The sequence below is a fragment of the Magallana gigas genome, chromosome 10, assembly GCF_963853765.1.
Source record: "Magallana gigas chromosome 10, xbMagGiga1.1, whole genome shotgun sequence".
In the NCBI taxonomy this organism is placed as follows: Eukaryota; Metazoa; Mollusca; class Bivalvia; order Ostreida; family Ostreidae; genus Magallana; species Magallana gigas.
This window is the reverse complement of record NC_088862.1, coordinates 23,030,018-23,050,469: the sequence shown is the minus strand read 5'-3', so window position 1 is coordinate 23,050,469 and position 20,452 is coordinate 23,030,018. Positions and strand designations below refer to the sequence as shown.

Here is a 20,452-nt window from a genome sequence, read left to right as displayed (position 1 = left end):
TTGTTACTTTTCTGTGTGTGTGTTTATTTTTTTATTTTAATTTTTTTATAATGTTTTTCATGTACAAATAATTGTATTTAACAAAGTAAGTGCGCTAATATTTTAACTAAAGGCTATTAAAGGTTCATTCTTATAGCGAGCGAAGCGAGCTCTAAGAACCATTACCATTTATATAAACCATATATTTTCCCATACTTGAATGGCCGTATCCTGATTATTACTGCTCTTAAATTATGTACCTTGTTTAAGTTTTCGCCAAAAGTTTTCAATTGTATTCATGTCAGGGCTTGAAGGGGCCATTCAATGCTCATAATATTTTGTTCCGGTAATAAACGAGGGTATTGTCATCTTGAAATAGGTAATTTCTTGATGGAATATGTGCTGAAGCGACGGGAGACATATGACTGTCAATTATCTCTTTATATTTCTAAGCATTTCTGTTTCCATCCAAAACACAATGTGTGCCGATTTTATTGAAAGTAATGTATCACGTAATCATTAAATCCAACCATCGCCTGCTGGCTGGTGCATTAAAAGGTGGGACTTATTCCTCTCCTGTTTTTCTCCCTATATATATATATATATATATATATATACGTTATTCGCCATCAGTCAAAACCCTACACCATTTGCAAAAATTACTTTTTAGGAGTTGATTTTAATTTACTCTTCTCTGTAGTTAATCTGGCTAACTTAAAGTGAAGCAGTGTTCGGACCAAAGCAGACACCACCATCTCTGACACTACTTAACACTTAAAAATAATTAAGAAATTCGATGTAAAGTATTCAGAAACATTTTTTTCCGGGGAAATGTGTACATGTATATCTTAAAATAGTAAGATTTTAAAGAGTACAAACAATAATGATAATTTTTACAGTCGTATTGCAGTTCCCTGACGCTTCAAAAACGTATGCACTGTTGATAATGGCCTTCCAAAAAATCTCAAATTTTCCATGTAGCGTCAAACTTGCTTTCCTAAAAAGTAAAATTGACTTTTTGTCTTTCAAACATAATTTCTTCCCTTTTCTACGTCATCAATTAATATTTATCCTACATGAAAATTATTTTTTTTTTACATTTCATTGAAGCACACATTTAAGTATCTGTGTTTTGTAACAATTTCTTTTCTTGATACGATTGATGGTGCAGATAAACCTCGAAAGTGGATTATTTGTGAAGTACATACAGATCTGATGCATGCAGATTAACTGATTTTATTAAATAAAAGAAATTATTTTAATTAGTTTAGTTTTAAGTCATCTGATCCGATTCACAGCATTAGTACATGCATGAAATATATCGCCAGCTATCACCAGCGAGTCCAAAAAGTATTTGTGAGATGAAATGCTAAAAATAAACTTTATCTTTAAATCTTTTAATCTTTTATTACGTGAAAAAAAAGTTTAGCTTTATTTGCCTTTTTTGTTTTACGCAGTATTTAAAATGTACTGGTACATGTACGGAGATACTTCAAGTTTTTTTTGTGAATTGCCTTGAGTGCCATATCAACGACTATAGTTATTAGAATCAAAAATAAAAGTCTAAGCGCAATAGGATTTAATTAGCTTTTAAGATACTGCATAACGCCTAGAAGGTAGGGATCATCATTATTTACCGCAAAAGTTCAAACTGTAGATATTCAATCTCCCAAATGATTGATTTGCAGTGAAATATACGAAATTGCATAATCCCAGTGAAATACCAACTCTTATGGGGTCTTAAAGTTTATGTTTTATTCACTTATTTGCTTTTAAGAATAACTATAACATAAATATAAAATAAGTCAAACTCATAATAATACCTTTTTTGAGTATCACTTATTTGTGATACATGTAGACTTACTTTTAAGATTCAACTCATATGCCATGATGTGTGTAATAAAAGGAAATTTTAACGTTTGAAAGTTTGCCTTTTAGTCAAATAAAGTTAATGAAATTTTCAAAGATTTTCAACTTGGAATCGGAATATGTTTTGGTTTCAAAATATCAACATATCTAAAAGATTCTGATTTCTGTATCTGTAATTAGATTAAAAGCAGAAATAAATTAAACCCATTTATGATTTTGCATTGGCGATTTTAAAGTTTGCAAAATAAAATATGTGGAATAAAATGTTAAAATAGCGGTTTTCATTACAAATGCCATGTAGAAAGAAGTCTCGAATATAGAAAACAAATTTTTAAAGTTTGTATTCATAAGTATATTATTAAGAAAAATCAAAAATCTTTTCTGAAATGCACATTAAACATTTCATTTAGTACACAAATAAATGCAAATATATACATGTATAACAAACACTGATCTTCATTTTAAGAAAACTAGGATAATTTAATCTTTGAAAAACTTTACTGAATTGCACATAAAACATTTCGTTAAATACACAAATAAAGGCAAATACATGTATAACAAACACTAAAAATCATTTTAAGAGAACTAGGATAATGTAATCAAGATAAACAAAGAATTCTCCACAGCCATCAACTTTAAGGTTTTCGAACCATAATTCTGACTTCCTTCATTGAGTAATAAAAACCTTTCCAGTGATACCAATTGATCCCTTCGCCATAATCATTGTTCCCGTAATCTCCGTTAAGATTTGCCCTATGACATCCGCGATACCACCACCCTCCGCGCCATCTTAATCCACAGTTATAGTCTGCATAATCATTATCACTGTCGTACGTACTGAAGAACATTCCGTCATGGTACCACATACTATCTTCTGAAACACACAATAGAAATGAAATAAAGAAAAAAAAACTAAAAAAAATCTGTGATCTTCTAAATAGGGTGCATTTTTTTAATGATAAACTTTTCGAATTACTTATTACAGTAATATATATGGAATTGTACCTATTATAGGCAACACTTTAATAAATAATTGTTTGGTCTAAAGTATAGATTAATTCGTAAATCAGTAACATTACTTTAAACAAAAGTATACTTATATTTCATGGTAAACATTAAATGTTTATCGTACATTTAGCGTTAATCTCATTTCATTTTTAGTATAACTTAAACTTGTTTGTACAATCCTATGGTTTCATATTTTTGTTATTAATTTTAAAACATTTTATAAATCTGCATTAAATTTATTAAATGAAAGTATTTATTTACACTTTTGTATGATTTATCATCTGCTTAAATTATTTGGCCCGAATAATAGCTTTAAACGATTGCAGATAGTTCAAATTGTGTTCATTCTTTTTGGGTTTTGAAGCTTGCCCAGTCATAATTATATTATCATCAAATTAATTTGACACAAGCTTATCTTTTAAAAAGATTGGTGAGCTAGCGCTGTAGCACCACAAACACAGAAGCAGATTTCTAAAACATTGGTTTAAATTTCTGAATCGATTTATTAACAATAAGAAGGCAAAGTGGTGTACTGGAATTGTGCTGGAGTGGGGTCTCAATTTAGAATTGTTAATCTAGAGTGGGCTTCACATCGGCAATGGCATAGCCCATTGACTATGCCTTAATCATTATGTATTTACTGTAATTTCAATTTCGAGGTGAACATTTTCAAGAACCATTGGTTCCTTTTTGAAGCAATCGTATCTTCTCGGGACTTTCCGACAAGCTCGGAAAACATATCCGAAGTTGTTTTCCGAGCTTGAAGGAATTTAAGATAAAGATAGCTTTTTATCATAATACTGAAAATAACTTTGCATTATAAGACCTGAGCTACTGTTACTTTTTGACATTTACAATAAAACACAAAACTTCATGTGAAGACGATAAAACGAAATTCAAATGGTACAGTTTATCTATCGTAGTGCAGTATTTCAAGAATCCCCTACTATGGAGTCGAGCATGCTTATTCCAGTGAAAAAGACTAACGTTGTTGCTAGCGCTCCAGAGCGCTAGCAATAAAAAAGATACGCAACTGATTATTTGAGGCAAACATAGTTTTTAATGCTATAATATCATATCATTGCATCGGTTAATAAAGATATTAAAACCCTTAAGAATTCAAAAGACCACAATATTTTGTTCATAATCCATTGGTGATATACTTGGTTGCAAAATTAATAAAAAATGAAAACAAAATATTTAAAAGAGCAACATGTAGAAAAACAATTGAATAAAATTTCAATAATTAGTACAGATGAAGCTATGTATCAATTAAACGTAGAAAGATTCTCAATGTCACCAATTATCATTTCAAAATTATCTAAACTAAAGTACCTGCATCCCCAGAATAACCATTGACATGCAGCTTATATTTATTGCTGTCGGATTCAACATAAAAGTATGAATACTCTGCATATTTCCAAAGACAGTCGTGGTCCATCAGTTCTATTCTAAGGTAAGTGTAGCCATCATTTGTTAATTCATGAATGTTTCGGTTACCTAAACATAATTTGAGAAAAGGTGAATATATTAATTGATCTATCAGCATTTCTTTAAAATTACGCTTAATCACCCAAAGGGTTAATATTTTTTTTATTTTCGAATGAAGCGTTGGACAAATTTAAAATTTGATGACTAAAAAAAATAAAAATTTAGATAATACCCACAACAATGCTTTTTAATAATGTATTAAGATTGTGAGAAACTTATCTTTCCTAAATAGAAGTATGCCAATACACATTTACTGTCTTTTCAACTACAAGTTCTGTTAAATTTGATATTAAGTTTTCTCAAAAGTTTCTTACCTATCCAGAACTCTGACCCTCTAGATCCAAATCCATTTTCATAGTCCACCCAGTTTCTCAAAAACTTCTCTGATCCATCAAACCGTCTCTGAATAAGCTTTTAGTAATACGATAAGATCAGAGAAAGCAAATTATAGTTATGAATGATACTAAGTGTGGTAATTTAAATTCACAATAATAATCACAGAGAGAGAGAGAGAGAGAGAGAGAGCGAGAGAGAGAGAGAGAGAGAGAGAGAGAGAGAGAGAGAGAGAGATATTCTAACCATCCATTGATGATTTTCCTGATTACATATGGTAGATACAATCTGCCCACTGGTTAATTGCGCCGCACAATAAAAATCTGTGCCTACAAAAAAGGTGTATTTTGTGATAGGTTCTTTACAAATTTCCCTAACATACAACGTAGTAATAAAAGGAACAAATATATTGTAAATGTTACAAAATGTATGTATTCTTATGATGGAATTCAGCGTTTGTGATATTGTTTTTATCATAGCAATAAGGTCCACGTTTTCTCTCAAATTGAGATGTAAGACGTAAGTTAAGATGATGATTATTCTACCTAGATTATGAGTATCAACTTGAAGGTATTTTATTGTATGTTTATGGTGATTTTAAAAAGTAATTGTTTCCTTATTCTTATTTGTTTTGCCTCGGACTAGAATGTCGCGACGTCATTGGATGAAACGCGTCACGTGGCTGCTTTACAAATTTCTTTAAAAGGCAAGCGTCAAAATTTATAGGGCAACATGGCGGACGTAGCGTTATTTGAACTGATTTTCTACACAAACGTTTGTTTACATATCAAACTTTAGGTCCTCGACAAAACAAAACACTTATTAGGTTTGTTACTGACTGTTTAAAGAAATTTGTGGGGTCGGTAAAGTCCATAGAAGGCTCGGCTTCGCCTCGCCTTCTATGGACTTTACCGACCCCACAAATTTCTTTAAACAGTCAGTAACAAACCTAATAAGTAATAATATCGGCTTCCATTTTTCACCTTTTTTTAACTTTTGTAGTCATTTTGGTTAAATTAAACGTAATGTGGCGTATTTTTTTATGCTTAGAAATATTTGATTTATTGATTCATTCAAATATGTAATATAAAGTTATATCTTCACAATAAATTACGCAGTTTATATCAATCGGTTTAAAAAAATATAGAAATTAATAAATATTTTTGATAATTATTTTCGAGCCCATGATAAATAGAGCATTTGAATAAACCCCGCCTAAAATCGGACACGTAATACCACGCCCAGTCTATTACAACAACAATGGCGACGACGAGAAAGATAGGTATACCCGTAATACCGTTAAGTTTGACAGATTTGGCCAAGAAAGAAAAAAAGAGACAGCCTGACAAGGACATGAACAAAGGGAAGATTGTCATCAAAGACCATGTAGATTAATGGAATGGAAATTAAAGCCAAATTAAATCAAGTTTTTATCATGAAGTTGAAGGGTTCGTACGTGCTCAATGTGTTCCATGTCCTTACGTTATAAGTTATAAACCACAAGTGGATTTTTGTTTAGAGAAATGTTGGAATAAAAAAAAACAAACACTCTCAGTTCATGCATCCCGCAGGGATCAACCGTGTCGTTGATGCTAGAATCGTGTTTTATCTTTATTACAAATAATAAGCAATTTTATATCGTTCTACATTAAAGAACAACGGAATAAAAATGCTTCGGGTATTATCTGATATAAGAATTATCTAATTTTAGACATAAAACGTGATTCTTATTTGTAAACAAACTGTTCTTCCATCGTGTTTCCAATACTAGGTTTTCCCGTACGAATGCGCAGTGGCGTTACAAATGGCCGATCACATTAATATTCATCAAACGTGTAGCACAGTTTAGAGACAAATAACTAAAGAAAGAACACGTTTTACGGGCCTATAGCTTGTAAAACGTCTAATTATAAGATTGAAGCATGTTGTACATTTAACTGAAACTCATGTCAAATATTTTACTCCAAATACGCCACATATAACATTAAATATGTTCCATGATAATCTTTATTTTTTTTTCAATTATAGTTTGTCCCACGTTACTGCTTCTATCACTTTTTGATGGTTTTTCATAAAAGTACACATACCTATGAAATCAATAAACAGGATTATATCCCCGATATCTTTATTGACACATTATCATTTCTCGCTCATAAAAGTTCAAACGAACGAAAACAAATAATATCTTACGGAGATTTAAAATGATAAATGTTTACATCTTTTCACCATTTTGAACTCGTTTGGAATACCTCGCACATTTTTTCAACGTTATCACCCGGGCTCTTTCTTGGCTGATGCAATGCAATATCTCCGTAGATTTCTATAATTTTGGGTTTTGTATTGAAGCCTTAAGCGGTGGAGGGGTCATATCAAAAAAGATAATCTGGGCATTTTTGATATTAGTGGATTAAAGTAGTTTGAGCACTAAGGTATTATGATCGAAATATCAAGTGGAAAGTGGAGGAAGCAAAAACTCGGGACTGAGCTTGGATGAAAATATTTGGTTTAAAATAAAAATGCATAATATTATTAACACCTTAATTATCCCTTTTAACAGAATTCAATAAAAGAACTTAAAGAATAGTAACTATTTGGTTGAACATTTTTTCTATTTAACGATCATTAATATATAGCCAAAGACTTCTTATATTGTTATTAATTAACCAAGTACTAACATTTTATGAATCAACATGTAAAAAGAAAAGTTTTATTACCAACTCTGCTTCCAGTGGACTATAAGAAAACAAAATATAAAAAATACTGGACGTATAACTATGAAAAATTAAGAATAACAATAAAAAGCAAAAACTAAGCAAAAATTCCTAAAATAAAAGATTATTTAACAAATTATCATACTTTCTGATATCTGGCGGTTTCATCTGATGTTGTCTGTGTTGGTATTAGAGCAGGAAATCCACTCAAAAGGCGACACCGTTTTGTTTCCCTTCCTATGATATCCACTCCAACACACTCTAAAAGAGCATTACAAGGTATTCCACATTGTAACCGAGCGGATAGTGTCGAGTTATCTATTGCAAACTCGTTCAGAATACATGCATTTGATTGTGTCACACCAGATTGCACATAAACAAAGTCATTCTCCGCTTTGGATGAGCGAGTTATTTTGAGTTTTCCAAATAAGAAAAGAAAAGAAATTATAAGATTAAACTTCATATCGCCTTGTACAGAGTTTTAATCGCATCAGCAGATTTTCGTTTTAAAACGTCAGAATTTATTAAAAAATATTCCCAACAAAAAATACGCAAATACCAATAAAAAAAAATTAATCGATTAATAAATGGATACCTTAACAAAGGTTTAAATCCAAGCTTTTAAAAAAGTAAACATTTTTTTTTTATAAAAAAAATCACACTTAAATGCATGTTAAAAGTGTATCAATATTATAATATTTGATAAAAATTTAGACACTGATAAATTATGAAAAAGTAAATTAGTTAAAATAAATAGCCATTAAGTGGTTTTAAAGTAATGCGTATTTGTCAAAGTAACGACAGGAATGTTGACACTACAAACAGTTATTGAATTTTTAACATTGTAAATGGAAGTTGTTTGGTTTAATTGTTAATCCACTGTTTTAATTTTACACAAGTAATCTCTTTTGCGTTTTTCACCATTGAAATTTAATATATACAATGAATTGACAATGGTGAAAAAGAAATAAACACATGCTGTTTAATCATTAAAATATATTTATTCCACAAAAAATAAAGTTTTTGCATTAAATTAGCAAAGAGTTATTAGTGTCATTATTTAAACTATAAAATGCTTTCTTTGCAGCGGTGATTCATTCGTGATATGAGGGTAGCGACATTGCAGAAAAATACATAACCCGCGTTAGCGGGTTATGGTATTTTTTTCTGCAATGATCGCTACCTTCATAACCCGAATGAATCATCAAAGAAAGCATTTTACTGTTTATATTAACATCTTTCTTTAAGCTAATTGATAAATTGATTATGAAAAGTAAGTAAAATTTACTTAATTACTGTTAATGTACGTAAGTACGTTAGCTAAAAGAAACAGCCAAATCGTCTCCTGTGAGAGTTTGATTCTGACGTCGTCATGATTATTTCGTGCAGTCCGTGATTTTTCCTATGTCGTTGTAGGTTTCGACCAATCGATAAACAGGGCATGTCAATATCTGTCCTGTCATATTCTTGTCAGTTTCTCAGCCGCTGTATATTTTGACCAATCGATAAACGGGGCGTGTAGATTTCAGTCTGGCTGTTTCTATAGAGCTATGAATTAACTATAAGTTTCCGTAAGAAATAGAAAGAAATAATACTTGTTCGATGTAATCATTTGTAAATGCTGCAGCTGGTTTAAGTTGTTGTGTTATTAATGTAGTGAAATAAAACTAACTTATTGACATGCATGTCGATCATCTGTTTTTGTAGTTTGTGCAACTGATTAGCTTTTGTCTAGTACTCTGTTTAGAGCAAGTGTAACATTCAAGTCAATAAAGCAATTCTTTAATGATCTGAAAATCGTTAATTATAAAATGAAACAAATATTGTTAGGTTCAATGATAGTTAATCTTGCGATCTTGCAATTTGACGTGACTTATTTACACATTAAAATGCTTTCTTTGGAAATTCATGGGGGATATGAAGGTTACAACATTGCAGAAAATAACTAAGTTAAACCCGCATTAGCAGGTTGTATGATTTTTTTCTGCAACGATTGCAGCCTTAATTACCCGTAATTTATGTCTACTTTGGGTGAAACAGCGACAGATACGAAACAAATGAAAGAGAAAACGGTTAACCATCGAAATGTTTTGAGATCATCATAATTCATCTACAAGTGGCACAAGTGATTTGTAATGACGTGTGCGGTTGTACCTTTTGGCCAGGCAGTGATTACATCATATTACTCACCGGCAAAGCGAGGACAACAACATATAAAAGCGTCGATATACCTTAGACGTCACACAAAGCTATGCGGCCGGAATAGACAATACTGATTTAAGAAATAAAGCATATTAATTCTTTGAGTATTATAAGGTGATACTTTTTGTCGAGGTGTGATCAAATCTAATAAAAGCCCGAAGAGCTTTATGAAAGATAAGATCACGCCCCGACCGAATTATCACCTCATAATATTCAAAGAATTATTCCTTATTACAATGTACTTATATTTATATATTTTTAAGTCATTATACGATTAAATATTCATATCTAAATAAGCAAACACCGCTCATACCTCAATTATACGGCATTTGAACTTACAAAATCGATACATTTTGATATCACCGGCAATGACACTGGAATTTAAATATATAACAACACCAATGAAAGTAGGTACATTGCTTTGATTTTTAAACATATGCTTAATTATAAAAAAAAAATGGTCAATATTAAATCATTATGATACGTTTCTGAAAATTGCGTCGTTATTTAGAGTGAAATTATATGTATCCACGATTATTTTAGACGGCCCCTTGTATCAAACTAGAAATAAACAAATAACCATTCATTGAAATGTAGAATAGTCCAACGATATTGACCACCCAACTTTTTCTTCAGTATTGATGTGTTAAAACTAAATAATTACTGAGAGAATTTTTCCATTTTTTTTTCAATTTATCGAATTTATTGTAAACGATGGCGCATATAAACGTTTTTGTTACTCCAAAACAAGGTACCGTTACAAATAACAAAGTGACAGGTGAATAACAGATTGATAATGTAGATGTTTGCTAACAGCGCTTATACTAGGATTTCCAAACCCTTGGGAACATATAACGTGTAGAATATCATTAGATATCATTTGATGTAGAAGATTTTAGGCAATTAAGTTGGCACACATTGATCATAAACTCATGTGTTCTATTCTGTTTGTAAAATGTTTTGGATTGTTATAGTAATTGTTGTTTTATATGACAAAACAATATTACTTATTAGGTTTGTTACTGACTGTTTACAGAAATGTGTGGGGTCGGTAAAGTCCATAGAAGGCGATGTGGAGCCGAGCCTTCTCTGGACTTTACCGACACCACAAATTTCTGTAAACCGTAACAAATCTAATAAGTGTTTTGTTTTGTCGAGGACCTAAAAATTGATATAAAAACAACAAAAGATAATACATAACAATTAAATTCATAGGCTTATTCTCTAATGTTGTACCTTTCTCGTCAGTTGTCTGAGCAAACCTGAATGCCATTGTACATGTACATGTATATAGAATCGTTTCACTATGTCATCCAATGATGTCGAAACATTCTAGTCCGAGGCAAAACAAATATTAATTTTGTATTAAAGTATAAATATTGATGCTATTCAACTCCTGTTACGATCCTAATCTTGATGTAATTTATCAAATGAATAATTGTTTACCCATTTAAGCTTTCTCTGTGTATGTTGAGTCATTCGAATGATTTCAAAACAAAATTTAGCAAAGAAATATTGTAAATGATTAAAATAATAAAAATAAATGATAACTTTTCGACGAACAATAATCGTGAGATGCAATTCAAAACCTTAAGCTAATGATCGGTTAATCTTTAAATACATACAATAGGTTCAGATCAGTTTTAACTTGAAATTTTTATATTTTTATTTTGTGTTTAAATGGTACTGCAAGGACAGTTGAAGACATTTCATGTTTTTGTGAATTTGTCTTGAGTGTCATATCAAAGAATACAATTTAACAGATTCGAATATAAATGTATAGGCGTAATAGTTTTAGCCGTTGAGTTAATGCCAAGAAGGAAGGTTCAAATCATAAAAAGGTACCGCAAAAGTTCAATATGTAGAAGAAACAGAATTCATCATAATTGAATGTGCAGTTAACTTTATGTTAGTGCATAATCCCAGTGAAATCTCACCTCTTGCCGCGTCTATAAAATATGTTTTTGTTCCTTTAAGAATGATTAGAAGATGAACAAAAAAATAAGTCATACTTTATTTGAATTATTCACCGACGTGTACTAGATTTACAGTATATTGAATCTTATTTTTTTTTAAAAGATGTGGTCTGCAACGGTGTGTGCATACAATATGCGCAATAGAAATAATGCTTTTATATCTCTGCCTTATTCTTCGAGTAAAGTGCCCTTAACGGAGGAGCAATTGGAACAGCCACAGTATGCTGACAAAAATAGGGCACATCGCTATAAATTCTAATTACACAATGTTATTTTTCATTATGTTAATTGAGTGATATAACCCAAAGCATGATAATCAATAAATAAATTGAATTCATCCAACTGTTAACAAATATCTCAATCGATAAAACGTTCCTAAGTTTAAGTTTAATATCGGGTCATGATCCGGTTTGAAATCGCGAGGCAAGTCAAACATGTTCGTCTAGAAACACTAAAAAAATGTATTCATACGCACTAGATTTGGTAATTTGGTCTTCCGTGTTATGCGTAAATATCACTCAAATCGATCAATGCAATTCAATAGGAGGAAAGAAAGTAAATGGAAATAATTTAACTTAAGAATCAAATCAGATGCCATCCTGTGTCTTATCAAAGAAAAATTCAAAGTTTAAAGTTTTGAAACTTTATCAACCAAAAGTGTAAATATATATTTTGAAGATTTTGGAATTACAATCTGAATTTGTAAGAAACGAAGTTACGTTTTTATTTTCAGATGTTAACGTATCTGAAAGATTATGTTTACTGTAACTGTAATTTGATAAAAGCAGGAATAAATAAATCTATTTATAATTTTATCTTGGCGAGTTTCAAATTTTGCAAACTTCTAGAAAAGATTTATAATGTTTGGAAGGATTATTTGTTATTTTTATAAAGAGAGCAATTTTGAAAATACTATTGATTTTTTTAATGATATAAACTCATAAGACAAACATTTATACATTGTAAACATGCATGAAAAACAAACATTATTGCATTTAACATTGACCATTCCATTAAAAATACGCATAAAGTAAGATTTGACAAGCACTAAACAACTTTTTAAAAAGAAAAACGGGATAAACAAACCCTTGTATGACTGATGACTTTTTCTACAGCAGTCAACTTTAGGGTTTTCGCACCATCATTCTGACTTCCTTCATTGAGTAATAGAAACCTTTCCAGTAGTACCAATTGATGCCGTTGGAGTAATCTGTGTTCCCATACTCTCCATTAAGATTTGCCTTGTGGCATGAGTTATACCACCATCCTCCGCGCCTGGTTAATCCACAGTTATTTGACCAGTAATCGTTGTCACTGTCGTACGTACTAAAGAACATTCCGTCATGGTACCACATACTGTCTCCTCAAATGTGAAAACATAATTGTTATTTATAAAGCACATTTTTTCTGCAAAGACCGTTTGATAATATGAAACACTGATACTACTTTGAACTTTCATTTTAGTATCTATTAAGTAGAGATCACTTAACAATACTGGGAAAAAAAATTCTAAGACCGTTTGATAAACTGAAATGCTGATACTACTTTGATCTTTCTATTTAATTTTTATTATGTAGAGATTGCTTAACAATACTGGAAAATAATTCTTAGAAATATATTAGCTTTATAGTTAGCCTTAAATACTCAATTTAATCAACGTTGTTATCATGAAGTGAAATCTATTTGACGTTCAATCGTTAACGCAAATAATCAAAATTATTTGATGAATTTAAAAAAGTACAAAATTAATTTAGTTTCCATTGGCGATATGGTGTGATATGAAATCGAGGTTTTCTTCCTGTCGTTCAAGTAAACAGTCATGTAACGACTACTCATTATTGCAAACAGGAACCATGCCAGATTCATCTCTTAAGAGCAAAATATAAATCAGAGAGGGAAATCGATCCCAATTCATTCTACATTTTAAGTCAACATTCCTCCTGTGAGTCACAAACGTCACCAGACGACTACGGGTCGCCATCGATTGCCAGAAACCCTCGCTGACGGTTGAGGGATGCAGGAAAGATGCTATATGGAGACACGACGGCATTGTCCTGCGGAGGTCTAGGATGTAAATTATTCTTTAAGTTATTCCATCTATTAAGAGATTTTATTTCCATTTAAAATCTATTAATTCAATAGTACTTTATATCAAGTTAATGGCATACTTTAAACTAAATTCCGGGTGTGTCCAACTGGATAGTTGGATTATCTCTCTCTATTGGACAAGGATAGAGGCCGGACCCAGTTCCGGGGTACAAAACTCGACCTGCCATCCAGAATCACCTGGGATGGCATACAAAGACTGCAGTGGCACCAAGTCAAAGAGAGTATAGCGGGTACATGTATGACAGATAGGATGTGTCATTCTAATAGGTTAATTTTATATTTAAGGTCCAATGACTTAACTTCTAATAAGTCCTTTATCCATATGATACAATCATTATAAACCAAATATCTTTAAACAATCTGCGAGCAACAATGCAGATTATTCTGTTGCCAAACAATCTTTTCTCCCATAAAGTTACCTTGTGTGCTATGCAAAAGCACTGCCTACTAACTTTTTGTGACATAAATATTTCCAGTTTCATTATAATTTTGGGCAAAAATGCCATCATTAACAAGCGTGTAATCATTCATTCCCCCTTCCTGCCATGTTTAAGACCTATCGTTTAGTGTGGGATTGGGTAATATTTCGGGGGGGGGGGCATTTATCAATCTCCATGGCGGTAGTGGGAAGTTCACAGTAGTAGTTGATCACCCGTTGTCTCCTGCCATTTGCGTTTAAAGCAGGGAGAGGATGTTATGTATGCTTTTAATTTGTTCCAAGAGTAGATAGGTTAGGGGTCAGCAGTCATTATCTGTATGTTATCTGGAAGGCGCACAGCTGGGTCATTACGGTTGCCATATCCCCCTCCAAAAAAAGGGAGGGGATGTTACAGGCTGGTGCATTTTTCTGGGCAACGGTAAAGCTGTCTACATGTTGATCGCGGTTATGCTTCCATACCAGGTAACACCAAGACTACTTGAGATGCCCCCCCCCTTCCAATAAGCAGACTTTAAGTAGAATTTAGGGTTTTTTTCACCTATAAAGTACAAAATGATATTACTTATCACGAATTACAACTTGAGAACACTCGCTACTGTAGTATTTTTTTAAATCTGTTTCGAAGTTCGGAAAATGACAATTTATACATTCCTAAAGTAAATGTACCTGTATTTTGAGATGGCTCCCAACGAAACCCAAATGGTCGATACACCTTGCACTATTGTATACTTGTTTTATCAAAAATAGTGAATTGAGAACGTAGGAGAAAAAAGACAAACAGTACCTGCATTCCCGCTATAACCACTGACTTGCAGTTTATATTTGGAACTGCCAGATTGAACATAAAAGGTCGAATATTCTGCATATTTCCAAACACAGTCATGGTCCATCATTTCTATTCGAAGATACGTGTAACCATCGTTTGTTAATTCATGGATTTTCTGGTTACCTTCACATAAAAAAAATAATTAAAAGAAAATAAAAAATGGATAACCTTATTATTTGGCAAGTCATTCAGTTAAAATATAATCGTGTGTTAAGTGGACGGTATCCGTTCTTTAATATATGATTTGACATTCAGAAAAAACAGAATATAGCAAAAATTGTGGTACAGCTGACTGTACAAATATTTTTCATTCAAGATGCATATTAATGTACGTAAATTGTTTCTCAAGGTCAAGTCTAAGCGGATTTTCTTTTCTAGCAAGACTTTAGTAGTATCCTTACCTATCCAAAACTCCGATTCTTCAGAGCCAAAGCCGTTTTCGTAGTCTATCCAGTTTCTCCTAAAAATTTCTGATCCATCAAACCGTCTCTGAATGAGCTTTTCATCATTAACAAAAACAAAATAAAGCAGTGAATGTATTACGTATAAAAATATACAGAGTCCTACCAAATATATAAAAGAGTGTGCTATTGTGTGATTTCATATGGTTTTAATAGTTATTACATGTATTCGTAGTTTGAGTTGACATTAACAATAAACAGGAAAATTTAAAAAAAAAACTTAAACAAACATTAAACCAGAATCATCGCTTCGAAGTTAAATTGTTGGAGTTAAGATGCTTTAAGTTGAATGTCCTTCTGATAAGAGAGATAACTTCTGTAAAAATATTCTCACTCTGTAACTCAAAGTTAATCAGGAATGTAGCAATAAGGGAGGCGGTACTGGATCCCATTTCATGCTGATAGGCAACATTTATTTTCATTCAAATATGAAAAGATACGTTTAAACGGATGGAACTAAACCTCAACTGTTATCGGGGGGGGGGGGGGCAAAAACTTCTAAAAAAGAGTCATTGGAGTATTTAATTCAGTAAGTTTTCATATAGAAACACATTGCCTGCACCCACACATGTGTAAAATAGCATGCACAGAGAGAGAGAGAAAGAGACAGACAGACAGTTAGAAAGACAGGGAGAGATATTATCTTACCATCCATTTATGAGTCCCCTTACTGCACAATATAGATATGATTTGCCCATTCGTTAGTTGCACAGAACAATAATAATCTGTTCCTACATCAAAGTATATGGAAAGCATTTTTATTCATTCAAGTGTCTGAATATACATGTACAAAAATCATTCTAAGTGAAATTGTACAATTTTGTATATTTCTTTTAGACGAAGAATATTCTTTGTTCAAAATTAATGCATTTCATCTCATTATAAAGCAAACATTGTTGGAGCTACAATTACAATGTATTTAGAAAATATCAACATAAAATTTCCGAGAGTTTTCAAAATGCAGTTTCCTATAAATTTTGCATACACATGTATAGATTGCTTTTGAAAAATTGTCATCTTTTGCAACAGAAACACAAGACCAAAATTTAGGTTGTTAACGTACAAAGTAAAGCAGATTTAATTTTGATAGGTTGTCATTTTATTTAGTAATTTTAAAATGAAATGATGATGAAAGATGCAGCCCAAGTAAATTTAACACGAAATGAATTTCAGAATTATTGTTTGATATTTACATTTACTTAATCTTTGTGTTATATATATATATATATATATATATATATATATATATATATATATATATATATATATATATATATATATATATATATATATATATATATATATATACATATGGGTGTGTGTGTGTATGTTTGTGTGTGTGTTCTAATTATATATGTACCCTATTCCCGATATAAAACAGTCCCATGTAAAATATGCATCATAATTAATGGTAGGGATACACTTTTAACATTGAATCCTAAAATACTTTTAGTTTAAAAGATACAAGCCCAATAAGGAACTATTTTCTTTAAAGCTGGTCAATGTTTATTGTCGTAATCTATGTATATATTAGTATGTAAACTTTTTTTCTCCATAACACGTTCGGGGTTAATTCATTGCAATGGTTTGCATTGTAAAACTTGTTTTTATTTATTGTTTTCGTCAAAAAAAATATTTAGATCTCGGAATTGAAATCTTGGATATTGTTTGGAAAAGGGAAAAGAATCAAGAAGTCTTATGAAATTTCAGTCGACAGCTTTTATGTATAAATTATGTGTTCTGTCTATGTATTCTAAATTTAAGGAATGAACTCAGAACATATCATGAAAAAAATCCTTGAGCATGTGTCCTGCATGCATATTCACAAGGAATGTCTAGTTAAAAATATTGCACCTGTACAAACGATTCGGAGATTCAAAAGTAGTCCCGTATGTCTTATTGTATAATGTATATTTCTTAAAATGTATTGTTTAGCCTTTTTATGTATCTTACAATCGGTCGCTTTTTCTTTTCTTTTTTTACTTGATATCACCATACTTGTCTAGTTTTTTCTTTGACGCTAGAGTAATTGAGCATATGAGGATTTATTTTCAGACCTTCGCAAAATTGTATTATTTACATATACAGACACGTGCAATAAGTATTCGGTCACAAAATGGCGGCGTGTTTACGCTTGAAAACGAAAGTAAAAAATAAACGACCTTGTCCGACAATTTTAGCACTACAGGAAGTAGAATTGTTTAAATTTAGAAATTAGTCACGTGGTATATCACATGACACTTTTGTTTATCGTCTGCTTGTTTACAAATAAAGAAAACGTAGTTGTTATAGCCATACCAAAATCAACCGTTATTGACATTTGCAAAAGGTTTTCAGAGACGGGTTCCCTAGAAAACAAACCGAGAAGCGGCAGGCCTCCAAAAATCAAGCCCCGGGATTATCGCAAGCTAGAAAGGATTGTAAAACCAAATCGGAGGTGTTCCCTGTCAGATATCACTGCCAAATTTAACGAGGAAAGACCTGAACCAGTGAGTAGAAGGACTATTCAACATAATTTAAATAAAAATAATTACAGAAGGAGTGTTGCTAAGAAGAAACTTGTTATAAAGGAAAACAATAGGAAGAAGCGGCTTGCGTGGTGTCGGGGAAAAAGACAATGGTCAGTTGAGAATTGGAAACGTGTAATTTTTTCAGATGAAAGTAAAATCATGATTGGCCATGACAAGAGAGTTCGGATTTGGAGGAAAAAAGACGAAGGATGGCGACCCAACCTCGTTGAGAAGCGGAATTCACAGGCTAAGTATGAAGTCATGATATGGGGGTGCATTTCTTGGGAAGGCGTAGGGAATATGACGCCGGTAGAAGGAAACATAAATGCTGCCAAATATCAAGACATTTTAGAAGAAAACTTATGGCCCGTTCTTGCTAGACATTTCCCCCAAAATGAATATTTTTTTCCAAGACGACAACGCCCCCGTCCATCGAGCCAGATCAACACTAGAATATGTTGCAAAAAATCGAATCCATTTTTTTAGCTGGCCTGCCCAGTCACCAGACTTGAATATTATTGAAAATGTGTGGCTTTTCATTAAAAGGAAACTTCAATAACGCTGTGGCGCAATTAAATCAAAGGAAAATTTGATCGAGGAAATTCGGCGAATTTGGACTCAAATTACGCCTGCTTACATTAAAAGTTTGTATGGATCTATTCCCAATCGTATTCAACAGGTCATCAGACTTAAAGGACACCTAACAAAATATGAAACCGTAAGTAGTTGTTTTTTTTATTTCATAAGTTTTAATAGAAATTAAGCTTGTTTTATTCTTGTGCATTCGTCACCAATGTAAGCACGCCGCCATTTTGTGACCGAATTTCTTTTGCATGTGACTGTACCACAGCGTAACCTCAAACGATGACATGGCAATTTAACTATGAATTCAAACTCTAACTTGTCGAAAAATGCGCTAGTAAATTTTTGAAAACTCTATAATGGTCAAACTATATATTTGGTAAAGAAAAAAAATTCAATATATTAATTGTTTTTTTTCTTATGTTGATTTAAATTCTTGTTTTTAACATTGCGCGCCGCCGGTCGATTTAATTATTTAGCATGTTTTTATCATTCTAGTTTAATTTCATACATATTTTAGATTGACGCATTGTTTTAATGCAAATATATTAAACTCTTCGAGGCACATGTTTGTTCTTTGAGTCTCCTATTAACAGAAGAACGCCAATTGTCCACACAATTGTAAAACAACCCTTGTATAAGTAAAAACAAATTATTTTATAAATACTATGAGGTGACCAATATTGTCAAACGTGATAAATTTAATCATAAAGCCTTTTGAGTTTATTGGAATCTTTTATCCGCGACCATATATGAAAATCTCAATTTCCTAAAACAATGATTACTTATGTGTTAAATGAATCAATGTGTAATTATCATCAGGAGATATCAAAATTTGGTATTCCACATTTGCATCATACAACGAGTTAAAAAAGAAGCAGCATTATAAAGGGTTGTGTTTTTAGTTTGGGTATTCTTAACACGTCAAAAATATGCATTTCTCAGCAGTTTTTGTAGTTAATTCGAAAATGTTATGAATTGTTCTAATCTAAGGAGACTAAATTGTTCCAATTACTCCCAATTGGTCATTGAATTACTTTAAGTGTCATATTGCAAAATAATAAAAAATATTTATATTTGTTGCTTATCATTATACTGTTGCAAAAAATGAAAGTATTTGTGACCACCGCCGTTTGGTTTTTACAGGCATTAATTTGATCTTAAGCTTTATATTATGAATTCTTTAGAGATATTTGTTTCCATTTATATATCATCTGAGTATTGAACTATAGCTAATACTTATTTCAAATAGTTTAACTTAGTGTTTCTATGATTTAAATCGTTATCAATATAAAGAATTCAAATTTTCATCTTATTCATGCATGTAACTTACTACCAAAGAAAATGTTAAATTAATCAGAATTTAAAGGGTCAACTTACCAATGCTGATTCCAGTTGACTACAACAAAAGAACAATACATATAAATATCAAATACAAAAAAGGATCGCATTCAGACATATAAAGAGGAAAGTATACTACCTTCTGATATCTATCGTCTGATATTGTGTCAGATGGTATCAGAGCAGGAAAGCCGTATAAAAGGCGACAGCTTTTTGCTTCGTCTCCTACGATATCCACTCCAACGCATTGCGTAAGAGCATTACAAGGCATTCCACATTGTAATTGAGCGGATATTGTCGAGTTATCTATTGCAAACTCGTTCAGTATACAAGAATTTGATTGTGTCTCGCCAGATTGCACGTAAACAAACTTATTTTCCGCTTTGGATGAGTGACTCATTTGATGTTTTCCAGAAAAGAAAAGAAAAACAATTACAACGTGAAACTTCATATCGCCTTGAAGAAAGTAGTTTCTTATCAGCAGGTTTCATACTAATTTAAGTTTTTTGAATCCATGAGAAAGCTTTAATTTCAATATAGAAATAAATCAATTCATACAGGGAAAAGGGAACTTAAGATCAGATTAAAGCTTTTAAGAGAGTAAATATTTTCATA

General features: G+C 31.6%; 1 protein-coding gene and 2 long non-coding RNA genes across 3 annotated transcripts; all 3 read right to left on the bottom strand.

The window, feature by feature from the left end:
* Nucleotides 1-2,309: 2,309 nt before the first annotated feature.
* LOC105327865 (ficolin-2-like) lies at nucleotides 2,310-7,843 on the bottom strand. The gene is made up of 6 exons (XM_066072704.1): nucleotides 7,537-7,843; nucleotides 7,395-7,413; nucleotides 4,927-5,009; nucleotides 4,662-4,758; nucleotides 4,192-4,356; nucleotides 2,310-2,722 (listed from the first exon to the last, which is right to left on the bottom strand). The coding sequence occupies exons 3-6, from the start codon at nucleotides 4,927-4,929 to the stop codon at nucleotides 2,484-2,486; spliced, it is 504 nt and encodes a 167-aa protein (XP_065928776.1). The 5' UTR covers nucleotides 4,930-5,009; nucleotides 7,395-7,413; nucleotides 7,537-7,843; the 3' UTR covers nucleotides 2,310-2,483.
* A 4,696-nt stretch (nucleotides 7,844-12,539) lies between these two features.
* LOC105327863 (uncharacterized) lies at nucleotides 12,540-15,770 on the bottom strand. Its single transcript, XR_010710268.1, has 3 exons — nucleotides 15,345-15,770; nucleotides 14,902-15,066; nucleotides 12,540-12,932 (listed from the first exon to the last, which is right to left on the bottom strand). It is a non-coding gene; the product is annotated as an uncharacterized lncRNA (long non-coding RNA).
* Nucleotides 15,771-16,047: 277 nt separating this feature from the next.
* Nucleotides 16,048-20,319, bottom strand: LOC117683777 (uncharacterized). Its single transcript, XR_010710267.1, has 3 exons — nucleotides 19,977-20,319; nucleotides 19,877-19,895; nucleotides 16,048-16,135 (listed from the first exon to the last, which is right to left on the bottom strand). It is a non-coding gene; the product is annotated as an uncharacterized lncRNA (long non-coding RNA).
* Nucleotides 20,320-20,452: the final 133 nt, after the last annotated feature.